The sequence below is a fragment of the Blennius ocellaris genome, assembly GCF_963422515.1.
Source record: "Blennius ocellaris genome assembly, chromosome: 9".
Lineage (NCBI taxonomy): Eukaryota > Metazoa > Chordata > Actinopteri > Blenniiformes > Blenniidae > Blennius > Blennius ocellaris.
In genome coordinates, this window is record NC_137658.1 from 26408062 (window position 1) to 26427913 (window position 19852).

At 43.0% G+C, this 19852-nt stretch overlaps 1 protein-coding gene across 1 annotated transcript; it reads right to left on the minus strand.

Moving 5' to 3' along the window:
* Positions 1–6803: 6803 nt before the first annotated feature.
* Positions 6804–8826, minus strand: LOC308134917 (E3 ubiquitin-protein ligase TRIM21-like). Its single transcript, XM_080502765.1, has 2 exons — positions 8769–8826; positions 6804–8641 (listed from the first exon to the last, which is right to left on the minus strand). The coding sequence occupies exon 2, from the start codon at positions 8637–8639 to the stop codon at positions 7008–7010; it is 1632 nt and encodes a 543-aa protein (XP_080358891.1). The 5' UTR covers positions 8640–8641; positions 8769–8826; the 3' UTR covers positions 6804–7007.
* Positions 8827–19852: the final 11026 nt, after the last annotated feature.

Here is a 19852-nt window from a genome sequence, read left to right on the forward strand (position 1 = left end):
CACGGCAATTTTTTTCAGCATTACTGATTTGAAGGATTGAATTTCAAAGTCTATTTGACACATTTTGAAGGATTATTAAGTGTATCTGACTCAAACACATAACATATATCAGTATATTTGACACAATAATTAGCCGTAAAGTTAAAACGCTGCTCCATAGATGACGGCGGTGAGTGATGTGTTCAGGTGCTGCTTTCTGACATGTTAAGGAGCTGCGGGGCTGGTACCAGTAGCGATGTTACATGTTTTTTCAGCATTATTGATATCACTTCCATAAAGCATATTTTGATGGCTTATTGAAGGTTTTTGTCATGTTTTCCTCCTCTGAACTGCCGTAAGATCTATCATGGTCGCCGCCATCTTGGATGCTTTGCGCTCTCCTATTGGACCAGCAGCTTACATGTGACTCAAACGCATCATGCATAACAACAATATCATTACAATAGCAAAGATAGTACCAACTTTAAACACTGGTTTTAAAAAAACTGCAGAATTACAAATAGAGAACATTTGACATGGAGCTCAGGACTAATATGTCTTTGTGACGGTATAAAGACATTGTAGTGTCCCGATGTCAGAACGGGGTAACGCTGCTGCTGACTGCGTTGAGTGATGCGTTCAGGTGCATCATGTAAGAGCGGCTTCTAAATGATGAACATGATTAAAATATGACTGATACAATCATTAGCAAGCTCGGATGATGCGAAGCACATGGCAGTGCCAAAGTTTCAGGTGGGGGAGCGTCATGTGTGCAAAGAAGACCCTTCTTCGCTAGAAACAAAGCCATATGATACCATACAAAATATACATATAACATGTCAATTGGAAATAATATGTAAAAGTACGCTGAGGGTGCCGTCTGTGGACAAGTTGTCCGGGGTTGCAGTTTTGTGGACGAGTCGTCTGTGGACGAGTTATTCTACAGCAAAAAGCCCGGAGGTGAATTAACTCCCACAGCTTTTTACTTTTATCTCTTCAAAGACCAGGGCTTTGCTCGCTAACTTGATCAATAGCGGGTAAAAGCGGAGCATTCCTAGCCAACATCACAGCAAAACCTACATCCACTATCATGACTTACATTAAAAGAAAAACAAATAAAATCTCAGGTCATCCACTTTGAAGATGCAGTCATTTTGCAGTCATTATCTGATTGGTTATTGACACCTCAGCAAGTAAACTGTAAAAGACTGGTTTTAAAATGACTTTCTAATCATTTCTAATCATCACAGATAAAGTGGAGTGATTGTGGGGCTTTCATGATTCAAAATGAATGGTTTCCTAAGTCAACAATGAAGCATTTCAACATATGTTAGTACAGTCGGATCCTCATCAACCTGCCTGAGCGACTATAAGAAAGGCTTGTGTGGCAAATGTAACTATACTTTTAAGTATTTTGTCTGGATTTAATTATGACATTTCCTACAAATATCACAATATCACACAATACTATTGCAAATTTGATAAAAAACACTCTTAGCAGGAAAATCACTATGTATTTTGAGTCAAATTAAGCATGTTTAAATGATCACTGGTGGTTGTTACAACCCATATACATTTTTAAGGTACTGTATCTGAATATGGTGTCAACTCCTTGATATAAGATTAACTATGTTTAATCTAACGGACACAAAGTCAGATTTTGTGTACAAAGCACTGGATTAAGTTTGTACCGGAACTGTCTGGAACAAAGTCATGTCACTTTACCACAGTTAATATATCCATATCGCATAAATGTTAATGTGGTCTGGGCTGCCTCAAATCCTTCTCGACTAAATCAAATAATCCTCTCAGACAAAATTATTTCTAAGAATAATCTCGTTATTACAACTTTAAACACTTTTAACCAATAACTTATTGGTTAAAAGTGTTTAAAGTTGTGATAATGAGATCACTTACTTATTGGCAATAAGTAAGTTTGGTTGTATGTTTAGTACTGTTTAAGTGCATTTCTGTTTTCAAATGTGATTTGAGGTTCACAGGCTCATGTTGAAAAAAAACTTTTGACCTATCAGATGTTTTGTTTGCTTCAAATAATTAACATGATCATATCTCACATTGCGGTTACTTGTTAAATGACCCATTTCTATTGGAAACATGGCAGAACAATGACATTTTAATACACTAGCCTTGTCATTAAAAAGAAGTTCATGAAAGGCGGAGTTCACAATATTTTTATGTATCAAGTCTCACAGTGAGGGAAATTATTTTAAAAGTGATAGGGGACAAATTAATAATTGTATGTTGTTGCTATCAAAAGGTATCAAGAGGAGTGATGCCGGTAACACGTTACTCTCATGTGACCACTTTTTTCAGTAACTAGAAAAAACGGTTTACTATTTCCAAACCAGTAATCAGATTAAAGTTACTTGTCCAAGTCACTGTGCATTACTATTGTAGCATTACTATGGTAGCGTTCCTATTGTAGCGTTACTATTGTAGTGTTACTATTGTAGCGTTACTACTGTAGCGTTTCTATTGTAGCGTTCCTATTGTAGTGTTACTATTGTAGAGTTACTATTGTAGCGTTACTATTGTAGAGTTACTATTGTAGCGTTACTATCATAGCGTTACTATTGTCGCATTACTATTGTAGCGTTACTATCATAGCGTTACCATTGTAGCGGTACTATGGTAGCGTTACTATGGTAGTGGTACTATGGTAGCGGTACTATTGTAGCATTACTATTGTAGCATTACTATCATAGCGTTACTATTGTAGCATTACTATTGTAGCGTTACTATCGTAGCGTTACCATTGTAGTGGTAATATGGTAGCGTTACCATTGTAGCGTTACCATTGTAGCGCTACTATTGTAGCGTTACTATCGTAGCATTACTATCATAGCATTACTATCGTAGCATTACTATTGTAGTGGTACCATGGTAGCGTTACTATTGTAGCGTTACTATCATAGCATTACTATCATAGCATTACTATCGTAGCGTTACTATTGTAGTGGTACTATTGTAGCATTACTATCGTAGCATTACTATTGTAGCACTACTATTGTAGCGGTATTATGGTAGCGTTACTATCGTAGCATTACTATTGTAGCACTACTATTGTAGCACTACTATTGTAGCGTTACTATTGTAGCGTTACTATCGTAGCATTACTATTGTAGCACTACTATTGTAGCACTACTATTGTAGCGTTACTATTGTAGCGTTACTATCGTAGCATTACTATTGTAGCACTACTATTGTAGCGGTATTATAGTAGCGTTACTATCGTAGCATTACTATTGTAGCACTACTATTGTAGCGGTATTATGGTAGCGTTACTATCGTAGCATTACTATTGTAGCATTACTATTGTAGCACTACTATTGTAGCGTTACTATGGTAGCGTTACTATTGTAGCGTTACTATTGTAGCATTACTATTGTAGCACTACTATTGTAGCGTTACTATGGTAGCGTTACTATTGTAGCGTCCGGCAGGAGGAGTTTCTTGTCTGCAAAGCCTCTTTATTATTAAACAGAACCCACCGCTCCTCCGTTCTCCTCCAACCTGTGACAGACACATGGACAGTGTTGGCGACTCCTCAGTAAGAAAAGTTGCTATTGGCTGTTCTGAAAGCAGTGAGAAGTCGCTAAATGATGTCATCACCTAATTTGCATAATTGGAGTTGCTGCATAATTGTAAGGCATGTAGGAAAGAGGAATAATGTCATGGAAGAGACAAAGTAAGTTAAAAAAACCAAAAAAAAAACCTGAATATGTTTAGAACAGGGGTGAGCAACCTTTAACGCTCAAAGAGCCATTTGGTCCCATTTCCCACATTTTATTTTGACACTCCCACCGGCAGACCATGCCAGGACGACACGACACACAAAACCTTCTTCACTGCTGGTTGACAACTTACAACTAATAAACTCAACTACATGAACTAAGCAACAAAAACACAACACAACACAATTATTACCAACACTACAAACCTAATATATCCCCCAATAATTACATTTAAAACACGTCAAATAGAAACTCCCATAATGCATTGCAGCTCTCAGCTCCTTTATTGCTACACATTATTAAAATGGAAGATAAATGTGGAGATCTGGATTGTTAGAACCATGAGTGTGAGTGGTGTCTTTAATGTCCTGTAGTTGTTGTGTAATTCACTAGAATGTTCCGTCACTCTCAACAAGTCTGCAATGAACCTCCCGGAATTGTCGGCGCTCCACAGCGCAGTGCTTTTACTCTGAAAGGTACAGGAAGCTCCCAGCTTCAGACACCAGTTGAGCCGTGGAGCTGCAGCTCCGGCTGTCATGACCTGCAGCCGCAACTCTACGATCTTCATCCATAATTGTTGTAATGACGTCACATCGCTGCGTCGTTCACAACCCGCCTACATTTTACCAGTCTTTGTAGCGGGACTGCGCTATGGGTGGCCTTGCCTCCTTACATCCCTCCGGGATGAACTGCAGTGGGACGGAGGCTCCAGGAGCCGCAGTGGAGGGACCAAAGAGCCGCGGGTTGCCAACCCCTGGTTGAGAACTACAAATCAGGTTTCTGCTACTGATTCTAGTGTTTTGGTTTTTATTTGTGTCACTGAAATAGGCCATCACTTCTCAAAATAACTTTAAGCCTAATGCTTTGTTTCGACCACATGTGGTCTGAATGTGGCCCACGGAGTTTGAGTTGAGAATCTGTATTTGTTAATCCAGTAAATTAATGACATTTATGTAATATAAAAAAAGTTCAGTAAACGGCAAGAAAAATATAGTAGCGGTGGCCTTGCGCATGCGCGGTTCATTCTCAGTGTGGACACAGTGTGGTGAGGGTCTCCTCTGGTCTGGCTGCAGGAGGGAGGGAGGCTGCTGTCAGACTGACCTCAGGTCTGTGTATGCTTCAGGATGGAGGCATACACAGACCTGAGGTCACAGCAGTACCTGCTGCTCGCTGACGACAGCGACAGCAGAACCATACGTGCTTTCACGTCACAGTCGCCAAACACACTAGAAAGTCGCCAATAACACCAGAAAAAGTCACGAGATTTGTCACGAGTCGCTTTTCACAAAAAAAGTCACCAGCAGGACCTGAAAAGTCACCAGATTTAGTGAGAAAGTCGCCAAGTTGGCAACAGTGCACACAGAGCCTATGCAGGCACTGGCACTCACCTGACACCCCCCCCCCCCCCCTCTCCACTCTCAGCCAATCCGCTCTCATGGTGCGTTCAGGTGACACAAAAGAATCGGAAGACTCCACTTGCGGGGAATGCAATTGCATAGAGCAGGAAGTGCAAATAAATAAATAAATAACAAAAACAACAGACTACAACTACATCTCTGGGTAAATAAATAGCAGTAATAGTAAAAATGTGATAATAAAAGCGTGAGTCAGATATAAATACAACAAAGAATGAAGGTCAAAGGTTAAACATGTACCAGCATGTGCAGGAGGCAGGATCAGCACTGAGGTTTTGACAAAACTGGTTGTAATTTTCATGTTCAGACAATGTGGGGGGGGGGGGGGGGGGGGTGTCGGCAGCTGCTGAAAGTAACTAGAAAAGTCACTTGTAATCTAACTTAGCTACTTTTAAAAACAAGTAATCGGTGAAGTAACTTACTTTTTAAAGGAGTAACTTGTTATTCGTTTTTTAAAGTAACTGTGGCAACACTGGTCAAGAGATGTTTGTAATGTGTGTTTGTATCTCTATGGAACGACGGATGCACTTAAAGTAAGTCAGTGTTCATTCTTCTGGAATGTTGGGCAGCACATTTATCAATATTGTGTGTAGAAAGAAACATCTCCACTGTCTTCGTAACTTCATCTGAACCTCAGGTCTTGTTTCTCACATGGATTGAAATAACATGAGCTCCCTCTCTGACTACTGCACCTACTATCTAGTTTCATACTGTAGATCCTGTACAGTTTTAACATCATATTGTAAAAAAAAAAAGACAAAAAAAAATCAGGAATTCTTTTTATTGAGTTTTTTATACTTCACATCTTGCATCTCAACAAGTTTAATTATCACTCAAATGCAAGGGATGCATTCGAAACATATCCCAGGCAAATGGACATAATCATTAATACACCTTCATTAGCCAGTGTTATTAAATAATTACAACCCGCAGCGATTTGTGCCTCTGCTCCCATTATTTTAGCAAAGGCATCTCAATGAATTTAACAACTTTACTCTTACATCTGAAACCCACCTTCAGTGCAAGAAAAACCAAAACGAAGTGAACAACTGTAAAGAAAAGAAATTAAACAGACGTTTTAATGGTTGTAGTAAGTATAAATCAGAACATCTTGCTGCATGTCTGTTTGTAACTAGATTTTGTCTAATTTTAGTCAATGAAATTTGCATTATATTCAAGTTAGGTTTACGTTTCCACCTCCAAATTTTCATAGGTCTGCTAAATACCTTTTATTTTAATGAAACAACATCAATATGGATCAAACAAAGAAGTATCTCAATTCACATCATAACTACTTCAAATTTAGAGTCATACAATTAATTCTCATACATCCTGCTTGTGCCATCAGGTCATTACAGCATCATGGAGGTCATTTTAGGATGTGGTGTCCTTTTCAAAAAACAGTTTAAGCCTGCTCTGATAGTTGTCTCCATCCACCACGTTTTACAGAAATGTGACACTTTTCAGAAACACAAGAGATCAAAGATATATAGACGTTTGTTTTTTTAATCCATAAAAGAGGTCCTCCTCTCATAGATCTATTTTCATTCAAACCAAAGTGATGCATCGCTGTCACGAAGAAGTGTGTGTGTGTGTGTGTGTGTGTGTGTGTGTGTGTGTGTGTGTGTGTGTGTGTGTGTGTGTGTGTGTGGTGACTGTCCAAGTGGCTGCGTAGGGACTGTGCTGGAGATCTGCAGCCGTCTGCCTGACAGCCGACACATTGTGACACGCAGCCCTGACACTGACGGATGGGAGACACTGAATGACGGACTGCCATCTCACTGATAAAAACATTTCAGCGTTCCACCATTGTGATCTGTCTGAGTCCCCCGTGTGTTTCAGGAACCCCTGTGAAAACTCAGCTGCTGTGTCTGACTGGCGTGATGATCAGCGGGGCTGAGTTTTTGCCGCCGTCATTAGCGCAGGGGCTGAAGAACGGAAAGAGCTTCTCAGTGAAGTTGCATCCGGTGAAGGAGAAGATGAGCGCCCTGGCATCCACGTCATAAAAGGAGACTTGGCCACCGTCGTAGTCAACAAACACCCCGACCTTTTGAGGTATCTCTCTTATGTGGAGGTTGACAGCAGGGCCGGCATTGGCCGTGAACTCACTTCCCTTTCTCAGCCAGATGGTCCAGTAGCCATTCCTCGGACTCAGTCTTATGTCACCTTTCCTGTTGATGGACTCATTTGCAACCCCTAAGTCCCACTGTGTTTTGTCTTTGACCTGAACTTCAAAGTAGAATTTCCCAGAGGAGAAACCTTCCTTTCCCAGGACGTTAAGGACAAGGTCAAACCTCTCCGGTTTGTTCGGGGCAGACTTCTTTCGGTTCACATGTACGACTTGCTTCCCGTCCTCAGAGACGTTGAGACTGGGGTTTGCTGTGTCCACATCCAGCGTCACATCCACGGCATGCCGCTGCTTTCCTTTGAAGCTGGGATCACACAGCATGCTTATTTCCCTCTTGATCGTTGTCTGTAGCTTCTCCATGGCCCCCTGAATTGTATATTGATCAGTGTTGAGCGCTACATCAGACCAATCCTTCTCCGCCGGTGAATTGATGGCAAAAGAAAGGGAATTCTCCAGGAACGTGAAGGGATCATTACTCAGCGAAACTGCCATAAGCTGCATCTTTTTCTGCTTTATTACCATAATTTCTCCCTCCAGTTCATTAATGACGACTCCTGCCTCTGTTTCACTTTTTTTCTTCTTCACTTCAATTACCTCCGTCAGCTCAAAGAGGCTTTTCCTAATGTAGTCCACCATAGCAGCCATCGCATGTTGGCTGCATGACAGTGCCTGCTCTGCATTATTCCTGCTCGCCCCCACTGAGTTTTGAATCTCAAGTATTTTCTGCTGACGTGCCTGGATCATCTGATCTGCGTCTTTTTTTTCTAATCCCAGCTGGGTTTTCCTCATTTCAGCCTCCTCCTCAAGAGTCACTGTTTTGTGGGTCTGATGCTCACTTTCTTTACAGCGCTCACATAGGAGCATTTGATCCACTCTGCAGAAAAGAGCCAGAGGTTCCTCGTGATTTTTGCAAATCCTGCCTTCCAGGTTTTCGGCTGCAGGGATGAGCTTGTGTTTCTTCAAGGCGGAAATCCTCCGGTGAGGCTCCAGGTGAGTTTCACAGTAGGACATAAAACACACCAGGCAGGACTTTATGGCTGTTACTTTAGCGCCCATGCAAAGGTCACACAGCACATTTCCATTTCCTGAATCTTCGGGGGTATACAGACATTTTTGTTTAACTGATTGTTTAAATTTTGCTGCCATTTCAGCAATAAAAATATTAACTCTCATCATTGGTTTGGGACAAAAGTCCTGGGTGCACAGTGGGCACTTGAACATAGTTTGAGTGTCCCAGTAGTTTGTGATACACTCGAGACAGAAGTTGTGCCCACAGGGAATTGTTACAGGCTGAGTGAACACGGCCAGGCAGATGGAACAAAGGAAATTCTCCTCAGCCATTAGACTTGTGGCAGAAGCCATGTCTAGAATATGGAGAGAGATATAACAGTTTTAGGTTTCAGTTTGAACAGTTTTTAAAACACACAGGCAATATGGGTTTAATTTCTGTCACAGTTTTGACTTATTTGAAGAAAAATATTGCACCTTTACCTTTCGAAGGAGAAGAAAACTGTCGGAGGTCTGACGAATGGTTGAAAATGTGTCTCACTCTTTTAGTTTCTCTTTCAGTTTAACAGTCGCCTCCCACTTCCTCATTTAGAGACAGTTAACCCATTCCTGCCTCTGTTAACCAACATTTGGAGTTTCCCTGCCGGATGCATGAATGTGTTTCGTGTCTCCACAGGGTTTCTCTGAGGTGTACATTAGTCATGTAATTCTTGTTGCACTCAGTATTCCCACATTTATGTCCTCCCTTTTCTATGCTGCGTGTCATTCACCAATCACGTGAATGATCTGAGACAGCATGATTCAGATGAGTTTGTGTACATCCAAGTGTGTGCATTCGCATTAGATAAAACTGTCTGGATTTAATGTAATAGAATGGTTTATCTATAGACATACAAGAATGTAGGTTATTATGGTGAATAAAAAAAAAAAAAGGAATAAGAGTGTGATGGATACATTGTTCTTAACCTTTCAGTGACATGAATGAATTAGTTTTCCCCGTGTTCCTCCTGTTAGAGATGTCAGCTAACTATGTGTATGTAGGCGTTTGCAGTATGCGTCATTTCTCACTATCGCTGCACTCTGTTACGCAACAGTTGTGTTGTGCTTTGGTGTTTACTGTAGAAATATGAGTAGTAACTGCAAGCTTTAATGAATTCAGTGACTGAAGATACTGAAGCATAATCTAAAGGAAGCAACATTCTAAATATACATTTATTCAAGATGAATATATTCTTGCCCAAACATGTGAAATAAACACATACAGTTTATGTGGTTGGAGAAACTGATCAGAGCTAATTTTCTTAAAACTCAACTCGAACTTAAAGCTCACCTTCATGGCCTGGCAACTATAAAACATTCAAACGACATTTGGATCAGATGGGGAGTCCCTTTGATCCTGTGCGAAGTTCCAGAAAACGAGCCTTTCTTCTCTTCTGTGAGATCCAACGATAAGTTCATCGAAGGATGAGAGGCAGTCGGTCATTCCTCACCCGTCTTTCTTTCTTCTTGTGGGTCCTTCCCTCTCTTATTCAGCGGCGCTTTCTTTCCCCCCTTTCATCCCACTTCTCCAACACATCAGCCTCAAACCTTGAATACATGAATAAGAGATTAGAGGAGCTCAAAGAGGTAGAGGACACTGACCTCCCTCTATTAGAATTGAATGCCTCCTCTTAGGTGTCTGCTCACTTTTAGACTTTGTGTAAATCCAGAAGAAAGCCTGGTCTCCACTGCCAGACTTGCACCTCACAGAGGAGGGTAACGTGAGCTGGTGGCTAACTGGTGTGAGTACACTGTGTTTCACAATCAACAAAACTGCATTACATGGAATAATTAAACTAAGATTGTATCTGTGGTCTCATGGCGGTGTAGATGTAGTACTGGAGGTGACAGTTCTGGCAACAATCTTGCAGGGAAATAACACCACATATCCCCCCAAAAAACAATGGATCTGAAATCTACCATCTGACATCAGCTTAAAAATAAAGTCTTAGTTTTGTCAAGCACAACTCAAGTTTGTTCCCAAATGTGCTAAAATGTAGTTGTAGAAGAAACTGAAGTAGTTGTAGCAACAGAGATTGATGGAGTTTCTTTAAGAGTACACGAGAAAGGTCCTTCAATACGACGTCATACACTGAAGGTTTTAAGTGCTGCTGAGGTGCAACTTTTCAGGCCGGGCCCTGACACATGTTGAGTGACAATGCATCGTTTATGCATTTTCATTTCAGAAAAGTCTTGCATTTACACACTGCAACGGCAGATCCAATGAAAACAATGGAGTTAACATGCCACGCCATGAGTTGGCGCTCTTAGTTGTTATTGTGATGAAACCACTCACACTCACACACACACACATACACACACACACACACACACACACACACACACACACACACACACACACACACATACACACACACACACACACACACACACACACACACACACACACACCCAGTAGACGGACGTTCATATCCACAGACGACCAAGTTGGATTGTTATTCTGGTGAATATCAACTATAAAACTAAAGCGTTTTAGAAATGTTGCAGTTTCAGTGGCTCTGAACACTGCTGATGTGCTATTTGGCACCCGATAGTTTTCTGTTTTCACCTGGAAACGTTGTGTAAACAGGCCCTAGAGCACTGTTGACATTAGGAGTGAGGGCAGGGTATATCGTCTCACCAGTCCATCAGAGAACTAACACCAAAATGCAGAATCATCATTCATTTCATTTATTTGTTTATTTGGACGGGACAGTACATATTACTTAACAAGCCATCTGTTCACCAGGTTACTGTGAATATGACGAATTTAGCACAAGGGTCATTTCCATCCGTTGTCCCACATAAAACCATATAAGGTTACAAACATATAAAAACATACGAAAAACAATATAGTGAAGCAAAGACAAAGATGATAAAAAAATATCTTCTTAAAATCCTACCATAAAGTGCAACTATTGAAGTACTTACTCAGTAGTATGACAAAGGTAAAGTGCTATATATATTTTAAAGTGCATGATTGTCCTCATGATCACAAGTTTGGTCGTTGATCAGTCATATATTGTACTTTTTTTTTTTTTAAACCAACAATGGTGGAGCTTTCTCGGATAACTGTAGATGTAGTATTCCAGTTTCTGCAACCTTTAACAGATAAGCCATTCGGGGTGAAGGAGGACTTGCTAAATGTAATTTCACAATCACCCCTGGTGGTTGACCTGGTATTACTGTAGTAAAACACTATTTCTTTTTTTTCCATAAAATCCCCCAGTGCAGTGGGGCCATCTCATGCATGGATTTCACGTGTGGGGGGTGTTGGTGACGTGTGGGGGGTGTTGGTGACGTGTGGGGATGTGTCGGTGACATGTGGGGGGTGTTGGTGACGTGTGGGGTGTGTTGGTGACGTGTGGGGGGTGTTGGTGACGTGTGGGGGTATGTTGGTGACGTGTGGGGGGTGTGTTGGTGACGTGTGAGGGGTGTTGGTGACGTGTGGGGGGGTGTTGGTGACGTGTGGGGGGTGTCGGTGACGTGTGGGGGGTGTCGGTGACGTGTGCGGGGTGTTGGTGACGTGTGGGGGGATGTTGGTGACGTGTGGGGGGTGTTGGTGACGTGTGGGGGGTGTGTTGGTGACGTGTGAGGGGTGTTGGTGACGTGTGGGGGGGTGTTGGTGACGTGTGGGGGGTGTTGGTGACGTGTGGGGGGTGTTGGTGACGTGTGAGGGGTGTTGGTGACGTGTGAGGGGTGTTGGTGACGTGTGGGGGGGTGTTGGTGACGTGTGGGGGGTGTTGGTGACGTGTGGGGGGTGTGTTGGTGACGTGTGGGGTGTGTTGGTGACGTGTGGGGGGTGTTGGTGACGTGTGGGGGGTGTTGGTGACGTGTGGGGGGTGTCGGTGACGTGTGCGGGGTGTTGGTGACGTGTGGGGGGATGTTGGTGACGTTTGGGGGGTGTTGGTGACGTGTGGGGGGGTGTCGGTGATGTGTGGGGGGGTGTTGGTGACGTGTGGGGGGTGTTGGTGACGTGTGGGGGGTGTTGGTGACGTGTGGGGGGGTGTTGGTGACGTGTGGGGGGATGTTGGTGACGTGTGGGGGGTGTTGGTGACGTGTGGGGGGTGTGTTGGTGACGTGTGAGGGGTGTTGGTGACGTGTGGGGGGGTGTTGGTGACGTGTGGGGGGTGTTGGTGACGTGTGGGGGGTGTTGGTGACGTGTGAGGGGTGTTGGTGACGTGTGAGGGGTGTTGGTGACGTGTGGGGGGGTGTTGGTGACGTGTGGGGGGTGTTGGTGACGTGTGGGGGGTGTGTTGGTGACGTGTGGGGTGTGTTGGTGACGTGTGGGGGGTGTTGGTGACGTGTGGGGGGTGTTGGTGACGTGTGGGGGGTGTCGGTGACGTGTGCGGGGTGTTGGTGACGTGTGGGGGGATGTTGGTGACGTTTGGGGGGTGTTGGTGACGTGTGGGGGGGTGTCGGTGATGTGTGGGGGGGTGTTGGTGACGTGTGGGGGGTGTTGGTGACGTGTGGGGGGTGTTGGTGACGTGTGGGGGGGTGTTGGTGACGTGTGGGGGGGTGTTGGTGACGTGTGGGGGGTGTTGGTGACGTGTGGGGGGTGTCGGTGACGTGTGGGGGGTGTTGGTGACGTGTGGGGGGGTGTCGGTGCCGCAGAGGTGTTAAAAGAGGAAGTGCGGTGACACACAAGAGAAATGTTAAATAAATCTAGTCTAAATAAATAAAACTATTCATTTAGAATAGAATAGAATAGAATGTCTATTGTCATCGTAACAGGTACAATGAAATTGTAAGATGCAGTACTAATCAAGTTCCATTACAAAAAAATAAGTGTAAACGAGCGTGCTCAATAAAGACAAAATGCACAATATAAATGAATAAATAAATAAAACATCAATAAAACATCAACCAGTGTAAAAAAAATCCGGGCTCATAAAAGGGGAAAGACAACACCAGTCAAGCATTATTAAGTGTATTAATGGCTTTTGCATTTAGCTCCATTTATTTATTTTTTACTTGATTTTATGATCAAGTAAAAAAAAACTATAGTTTCATTAAGATCTCTGTGGAGACACTCTCATGTCTAAATAATGCCACAGATCCTCTCCACGAGTATGTGTTAATGCTCTTAATCTGACAGAATGGGTGGGAGATTAATCAAATTGACCAGATTCTGTCTGTGGGCTGCATGTATGGCTGCCTTGCTTTACAGTGTTGAAATGGAGGAGGCGTACACACAGTTACCTCCATCACTCTAGTTTGTTTACTGCTTGGTCAGAGCAAAGGCTTGTATTATTTCCAACCCCCAGACACAACGCTTCTGGAGGGAAGATAAATAATTAGTCATAAGATGAGTTTCTCCTTCATCCATCAGCCTGGGGAACATGGCTGCCACAGGACAAACGCCGAAGCCAAATGAGAGTTCTCTCCCTCCAGTGTTACTGTTCCCCAGACACTCCTGCTTCACATCTCCCTCCTTGATAGGACAACTTTGAAAAGTTCAAAAGCCAGTGAGGCAACTCAATCTTTGTCAACATGCATCCAGATTAAAAGCAGTATTTTGGGGGGCTTTTCCCCCCTTGCTCCTCTCCATAAAAGCACTGCTTTTAGTCTCAGGAAGCGAGACAGGAGATCCTACTTTACATTTTAATCATAATTTTCCCGGTGAAGTAGAAACACTGAACCTGAGATCCGAGTCAAGTCACTCAAAGTACATCTTGTTTGAGGAAGTTCAAGCCATTAAAATCTCAGACTGAAATATTACATCTTTTTTGCCCCCGAACATTTCCCGTCTGCTTTTCTTCTCATTTGGCAGTGCAGTGGAAGATTTCAGGGTGTGTAAAGTCCTAAAAGGATGTGGAAGATTGAGAAGTTTTATGAAGTTTATTACTATATTACAACCAAAACAGAAGATGAGTACTGAAATCCCATCTGACTGACACCAGAGGAGAAGCCTGCTGGATTATATTGTCAGGGGAGCTTGTCTTTTTGAGTACGTCAGTGTCAGAAACCTCTTTAAGGCCTGAACGTTCTGTGAATCATATCGGGGCTCTCCTGCAGTGTAATCAGAATGGATGTTTTTCCTGAACCGAGCGGTGCCCGGAGATTTACAAGATCAGCGTTTGAAAATGTAGAAGCTGTAAAGGAATTTTATCTATGTTCCCATTCATTAACTATGTGCCTACTATAGGGATTTGCACCACTGTCGGAGATAGCCTGCAAACACCAGAGGAGTTGCTTCCTCTGATCGGCTGCGTGTCCTGTTAAATTATTCATTTGTGCCATTTACAGGGATCGGTGTCCAAAAATTTGTCATGGGGTGAATGATTGAAGATGTAATATTCCCGATGTTACAGGGGTTCAAATTACAGATGACCTTGCAGCTGAAGCCTGTAAACAGATGTATTCCTTTCTCTACCAAGAGCATCGGGATTTTAATTTAAGTCACACAATCACTAAAAATTTTGATTTTTTTTGTCATGCGCTTTCTTCCCTCGTTAAACTCAGAGCTGGAGGTCATACAAGTACAATATACTAATGTTGATTGAAGCATCTTTTACATTTATCCGGGGCTCTCTTGCTGGGTATGTTGCCATCGCGACCCCATGGATACCATGCAGGAAAGAAGATGGATGAACAGATGGATTTATTCAGACAGAAGAATCACATGTAAGTTATTATCAATTACTTTTTTTTCTTGAAAATAAACAAAATATTTGGTCTGATTGTCCGTATGTTAATATAGCAACATTTTGTGAGTTGTGTTAGGAGTTGTACAAGCAGCACTCTCTCACACCAAAGGCATGAATAATAAACACATCATTCAATGTGATGCATTACAGCTCTACACGGCTGTAAACCACAACCCCAGAAATCCTATACAGAATATATACCGGCAGACTTTTTTGTTTCCCAAAGCATTTACTATACTTAAGTACAATGACAACATACCAAAGCCCACACCCTCTAATTTGTGGTCTATAGCAGTGTTATAGGCAGAGGCGCCGCAACGGTGTAGGTAAGATTCCCGAGGGCCCTGAGCTAAAGGGGGTCCCGAGGTATGGCTGACGTTCACCAATTTCAATGACAAAATAACGTAACTATCGCACTAGACGCTGCAAGATCGAAAATCCCTTGTACAGGGCCCTTTCCGAGTAGTCACTGGCTCGTTTCCAGCAGGAGGCCCCCGACAGACGGCAGATATCAGCAACACAACTTGAAACCCCTGGACACATGTCAATGACACATCAGAAACCTCCCTAATGGGGCCCCACTACTACCCTGCATCAACATGCAGTCCTTGTCAAACCCACTGAAAATATGAAGTGGACAAACCCCTCAGGGCACAGGAAACGAAAAGAAAAGAAAAATAAGGAGAGGATGAAATGAAAAATGAAAAAAAACATGATAGTGGTAAGTGAGAGTGTGTATGCTGTGTGTGTTACATTATAAAAAGGTTAGTCCCAGTTAGTCCCAGACACTTTGTCCCAAACTCCCAGTCATCCACCAAACACCAGCACACAAAGTTCACTGCACATTTAAGTCTGTGTAAAGTGATTTCAGCCATTTATTTCTAAACACATCCATTAAGTGTCTATATTTGTATATATTAATCATTCAAATTCGACAGTAACAACACACCTTTAACAGCTTTATTTTAAGAAGTAGTCCAGCTTTGCTTGCACAGTATGTCATAAGTCTTGTTGTTCCAGGAGAGGCTCACAGGACCAGCACTGGTCTCCATAAAGAAATGTTCAGAGGTCCTTCGATAAGGAAGATATTGTGGCTGCATTGGCAGAAGCCAAGGCCCACAAGGAGCAGTTTTGAGAAAAAAAACCTTGCATTACAAGTGGACTATAGATATAAGACCAAGGTGTCACAGTTCATACTTTCCACTTCAATTCCTTTTTTTTTTGCTTGGTTGCATTTTTATCATACTTAAAATTTTGCACATTTCAGTTGTTTCTTTTTCTGGCATTTAGATATTGCGTTTGCAATATTGATCTTTTTTTTAATTATTATTTAACAAAGTATTTCTTTACTGGTCTGTCGTCCTGGACTTCAATCATCATTATTCCGGGAACAGAACCCATTGTCCTTCTTGCCTTGGGCCCCCAGGGGGGCGAGAAATGCCCCTGGTTATAGCCTCTTGATTTATGGTGCTCTTTACACGGCAACGGAAACTATTGTAACCACAAACCTTCTACTCTTTTTTGGGGGGTCAGTTTACGCGACAACTGTGCAAAGATCCACCCGAACTGTGACCTTTGGCAAACTAACTACATGGTTGTCAGTGTGTCTGCTGCAGCAGTGTGAAGGTATCATTTTTCTTTAACAGACAAGGTGTTGTCACTTGAAATGTTGTTGTGTGAATGGGGCCGAATTGTTACAACATTTTTTCATGTTGTTTAAAAAAACAATTAATGAGGATAGGCCCAAGGGCACAAAGGGCCATTGAGGAGGTTGTGTGCATGTGTGTGTGTGTGTGTGTGTGTGTGTGTGTGTGTGTGTGTGTGTGTGTGTGTGTGTGTGTGTGTGTGTGTGTGTGCGTGTGTGCGTGTGTGTGTGTAAGCACAACTTATCCAGGTGTATCCATGCTTTGTCCGGTCTTAGCTGGGAGTTGCTCCAGTCCCCTGTGATGCTAAAATAGATCAAATAGATCCAAAGGACGACTCTCTACTGATGTCCTCTAATGCTTGAGGTAGAACTTTTTTCTTTTACAAGTTGATAGAAAATCAAGTCTCCCCTCTGGTGAAATTGCCAGACTATTATGTGGACTCTTATCTTAATGGCCCGCTGTGTGACGCAGACAGAAAATGTTTCATCTTCTTTTTTTATAAACAAATAGCACATATGGCCAATTCTAAACCCCTTCTTTTTGATCTGCATAGGCAGAAAAGCTCAGATAGCAAGCATTCACATTTGCCAATATCGATGATATGCAGGTCATTTGATTCACTCAGTTCAACGACATACATTTTATTTGTGAGATACTATTTGCTCTTACCTTCACCAGCCTGTTCTCTCCTTCTCATTGTACAGCTTGTGAAGTTCTTCTGTCCATGCATGTCTCCTTTTTCCAGTCACTTCGCACCGCTTCAGCCACGTTTAATGACTCAAAGCTGGAGCCTTTTCTTGACTGTCACAGAGGGGCTTTTAACAAGGTCCTTCGCTGCTTTGGCTCTTTCCTCCTCATTTCACCAGGCTGCCACCACTTTCCCCTCTTTCCGCCTGTAATTCTGCCTTTCTCGCAGGGTAAATTGTACAGGTGTCTGGATAAAGCAGAAGACAGCTGGGAGGTGGGTGGAACCTTTTTGACTTTTATTAGACAGATCCTGTAGATATCTCACCCAGATGAGATCCTTTGGACATATGAGATTGATTATTCATTATAAATATCATTCAAATTACATTTCAGGTTTTTTGGTGTGAAAATTATTTCCTTTCTGATGGTGTTAGTCCATGTTTACACATAGTTGGGTATTTTAAAAAAAACAAGTAATATTTCTATGCATCTGGCCTTGCATTTACACATAAATGGAGATATGACTTACCATAAACGATGATTTAAAACTCTTTAAAACTCCAGCCACAGTGGATATCTGGTTAAACTGTGTCCAGTTCCATCTAAAGTGGGGTTGGTGGATATTTACATCAAAACTAGCAGTGGCAGTGTTTTTTTCTAGGAATCTGATAGGCCATGGACCTATTTCACAACAACCAGAAATAGCGCCTCGTGGGGAAAAGGCACTTCCTGTTTGTGCCACTCTCATTGAAAATGGACCGTATTTTTTCATCAATGCTCCTTGACTTGCCAGCTTTTTCATTCGCCGATTGCAGCTCAAACAAACAAATAAACTTGAAAAGGGGTATAAGTTCTTCCATGAAGAATATATCCATCGCTATCAAGGTAAGAAAACATGTAGCTGAGCGAGCTAACTGCTAGCTACAACATACGTATGATGTACATAACATTGTGATTAAGAAGTGTAATTTAGTATGCTACATTATTTGATGTATTTAATAGAGGCATGATATAGACTTTGACATGATATGTGAACATTCTGATATGTGTTTGGTATTAATATGTGAAAGAATGGCTTCATGCTTCTCGATACACTGCCCCCTACAGGTTTGGCAGCTCATAGCAGCTCTGGACCAGGTGGATATGCGGGTCCATGTAAATGGAGATTTTTTTGTAAACGTAGAGGGGAAATATCAGTTTTTTTAAAAACCGGAGGACATGTAAATGTGGCCTTAAAGACTGGAGAGCAACAAACACAGATGTGAAGCACAGTTGTGATTGGTCCTCTGTTGCATCTTATTTTCTCTATATATGACTTCATGAAACAAACTCTGACCTCAACTCCAACTACTTTCAACCCTTTCAACCAAAACCTAAACCAAATATCACTTCATTAATGAAAAAATATGTCTTTCTAAAAACATGACAGCTGATGTTATGTGGGTGTGCTTTCTATACGAGTAAATATGCAGTAAACTGCATTTCACACTGCTTTGATTTGATGGTCCAAATTACCTACTCAACATTTTCAGTGAAACCAATAAAAAAAATCAATACCATAGATGCAATAAAGAAAAATATAAATGACAATTTTTTACAAGACCCCATGGACACACTCACGAGGAAAAAGGTGACGTCGCCCGGTTTGGCGCAGCCGGGGCCACACCCTGGAGCCAGGCCCGGGGTGGAGGCTCGCACGCGAGCGCCTGGTGGCCGCGTTCTTACCCGCGGGACTCGGCCGGGCTCAGCCCGAAGGGACGACGCGGGCCCCTCTTCCTCATCCTCCTGTGGACCCACCACCCACAGAGGCTGCCGTAGGGGTCGGGTGCAATGTGGATTGGGTGGCAGTCGACGGCAGGGGCCTCGACGACCCGATCCCCGGACACGGACTCTGGCTTTTGGGACATGGAATGTGACCTCGCTGGGGGGGAAGGAGCCCGAGCTTGTGAGGGAGGTTGAGAGATACCGGCTAGATATAGTCGGGCTCACCTCCACTCACAGCTTGGACTCTGGAACCCAGCTCCTCGACAGGGGCTGGATACTCCAGTTCTCTGGAGTTGCCCGCGGTGTAAGGCGACGGGCTGGAGTGGGCTTGCTTATTGCCCCACAGCTCAGCCGCCATGTGTTGGAGTTCACCCCGGTGAACGAGAGGGTTGCGTCCCTACGCCTACAAGTAGGGGACAGGTCTCTGACTGTTGTTTCGGCCTATGCACCGAACAGCAGTTCAGAGTACCCAACCTTCTTGGAGTCCCTGGGAGGGGTGCTGGATAGTGCCCCAACTGGGGACTCCATTGTTCTCCTGGGGGACTTCAACGCCCACGTGGGCAATGACAGCGAGACTTGGAAGGGGGTGATTGGGAGGAACGGCCTCCCCGATCTGAACCCGAGTGGTGTTCTGTTATTGGACTTCTGTGCCAGTCACAGCTTGTCCATAACGAACACCATGTTCGAGCACAGGGGTGTCCATAAGTGCACATGGCACCAGGACACCCTAGGCCGGAGGTCAATGATAGACTTTGTGGTCGTGTCATCTGATCTCTGGCCG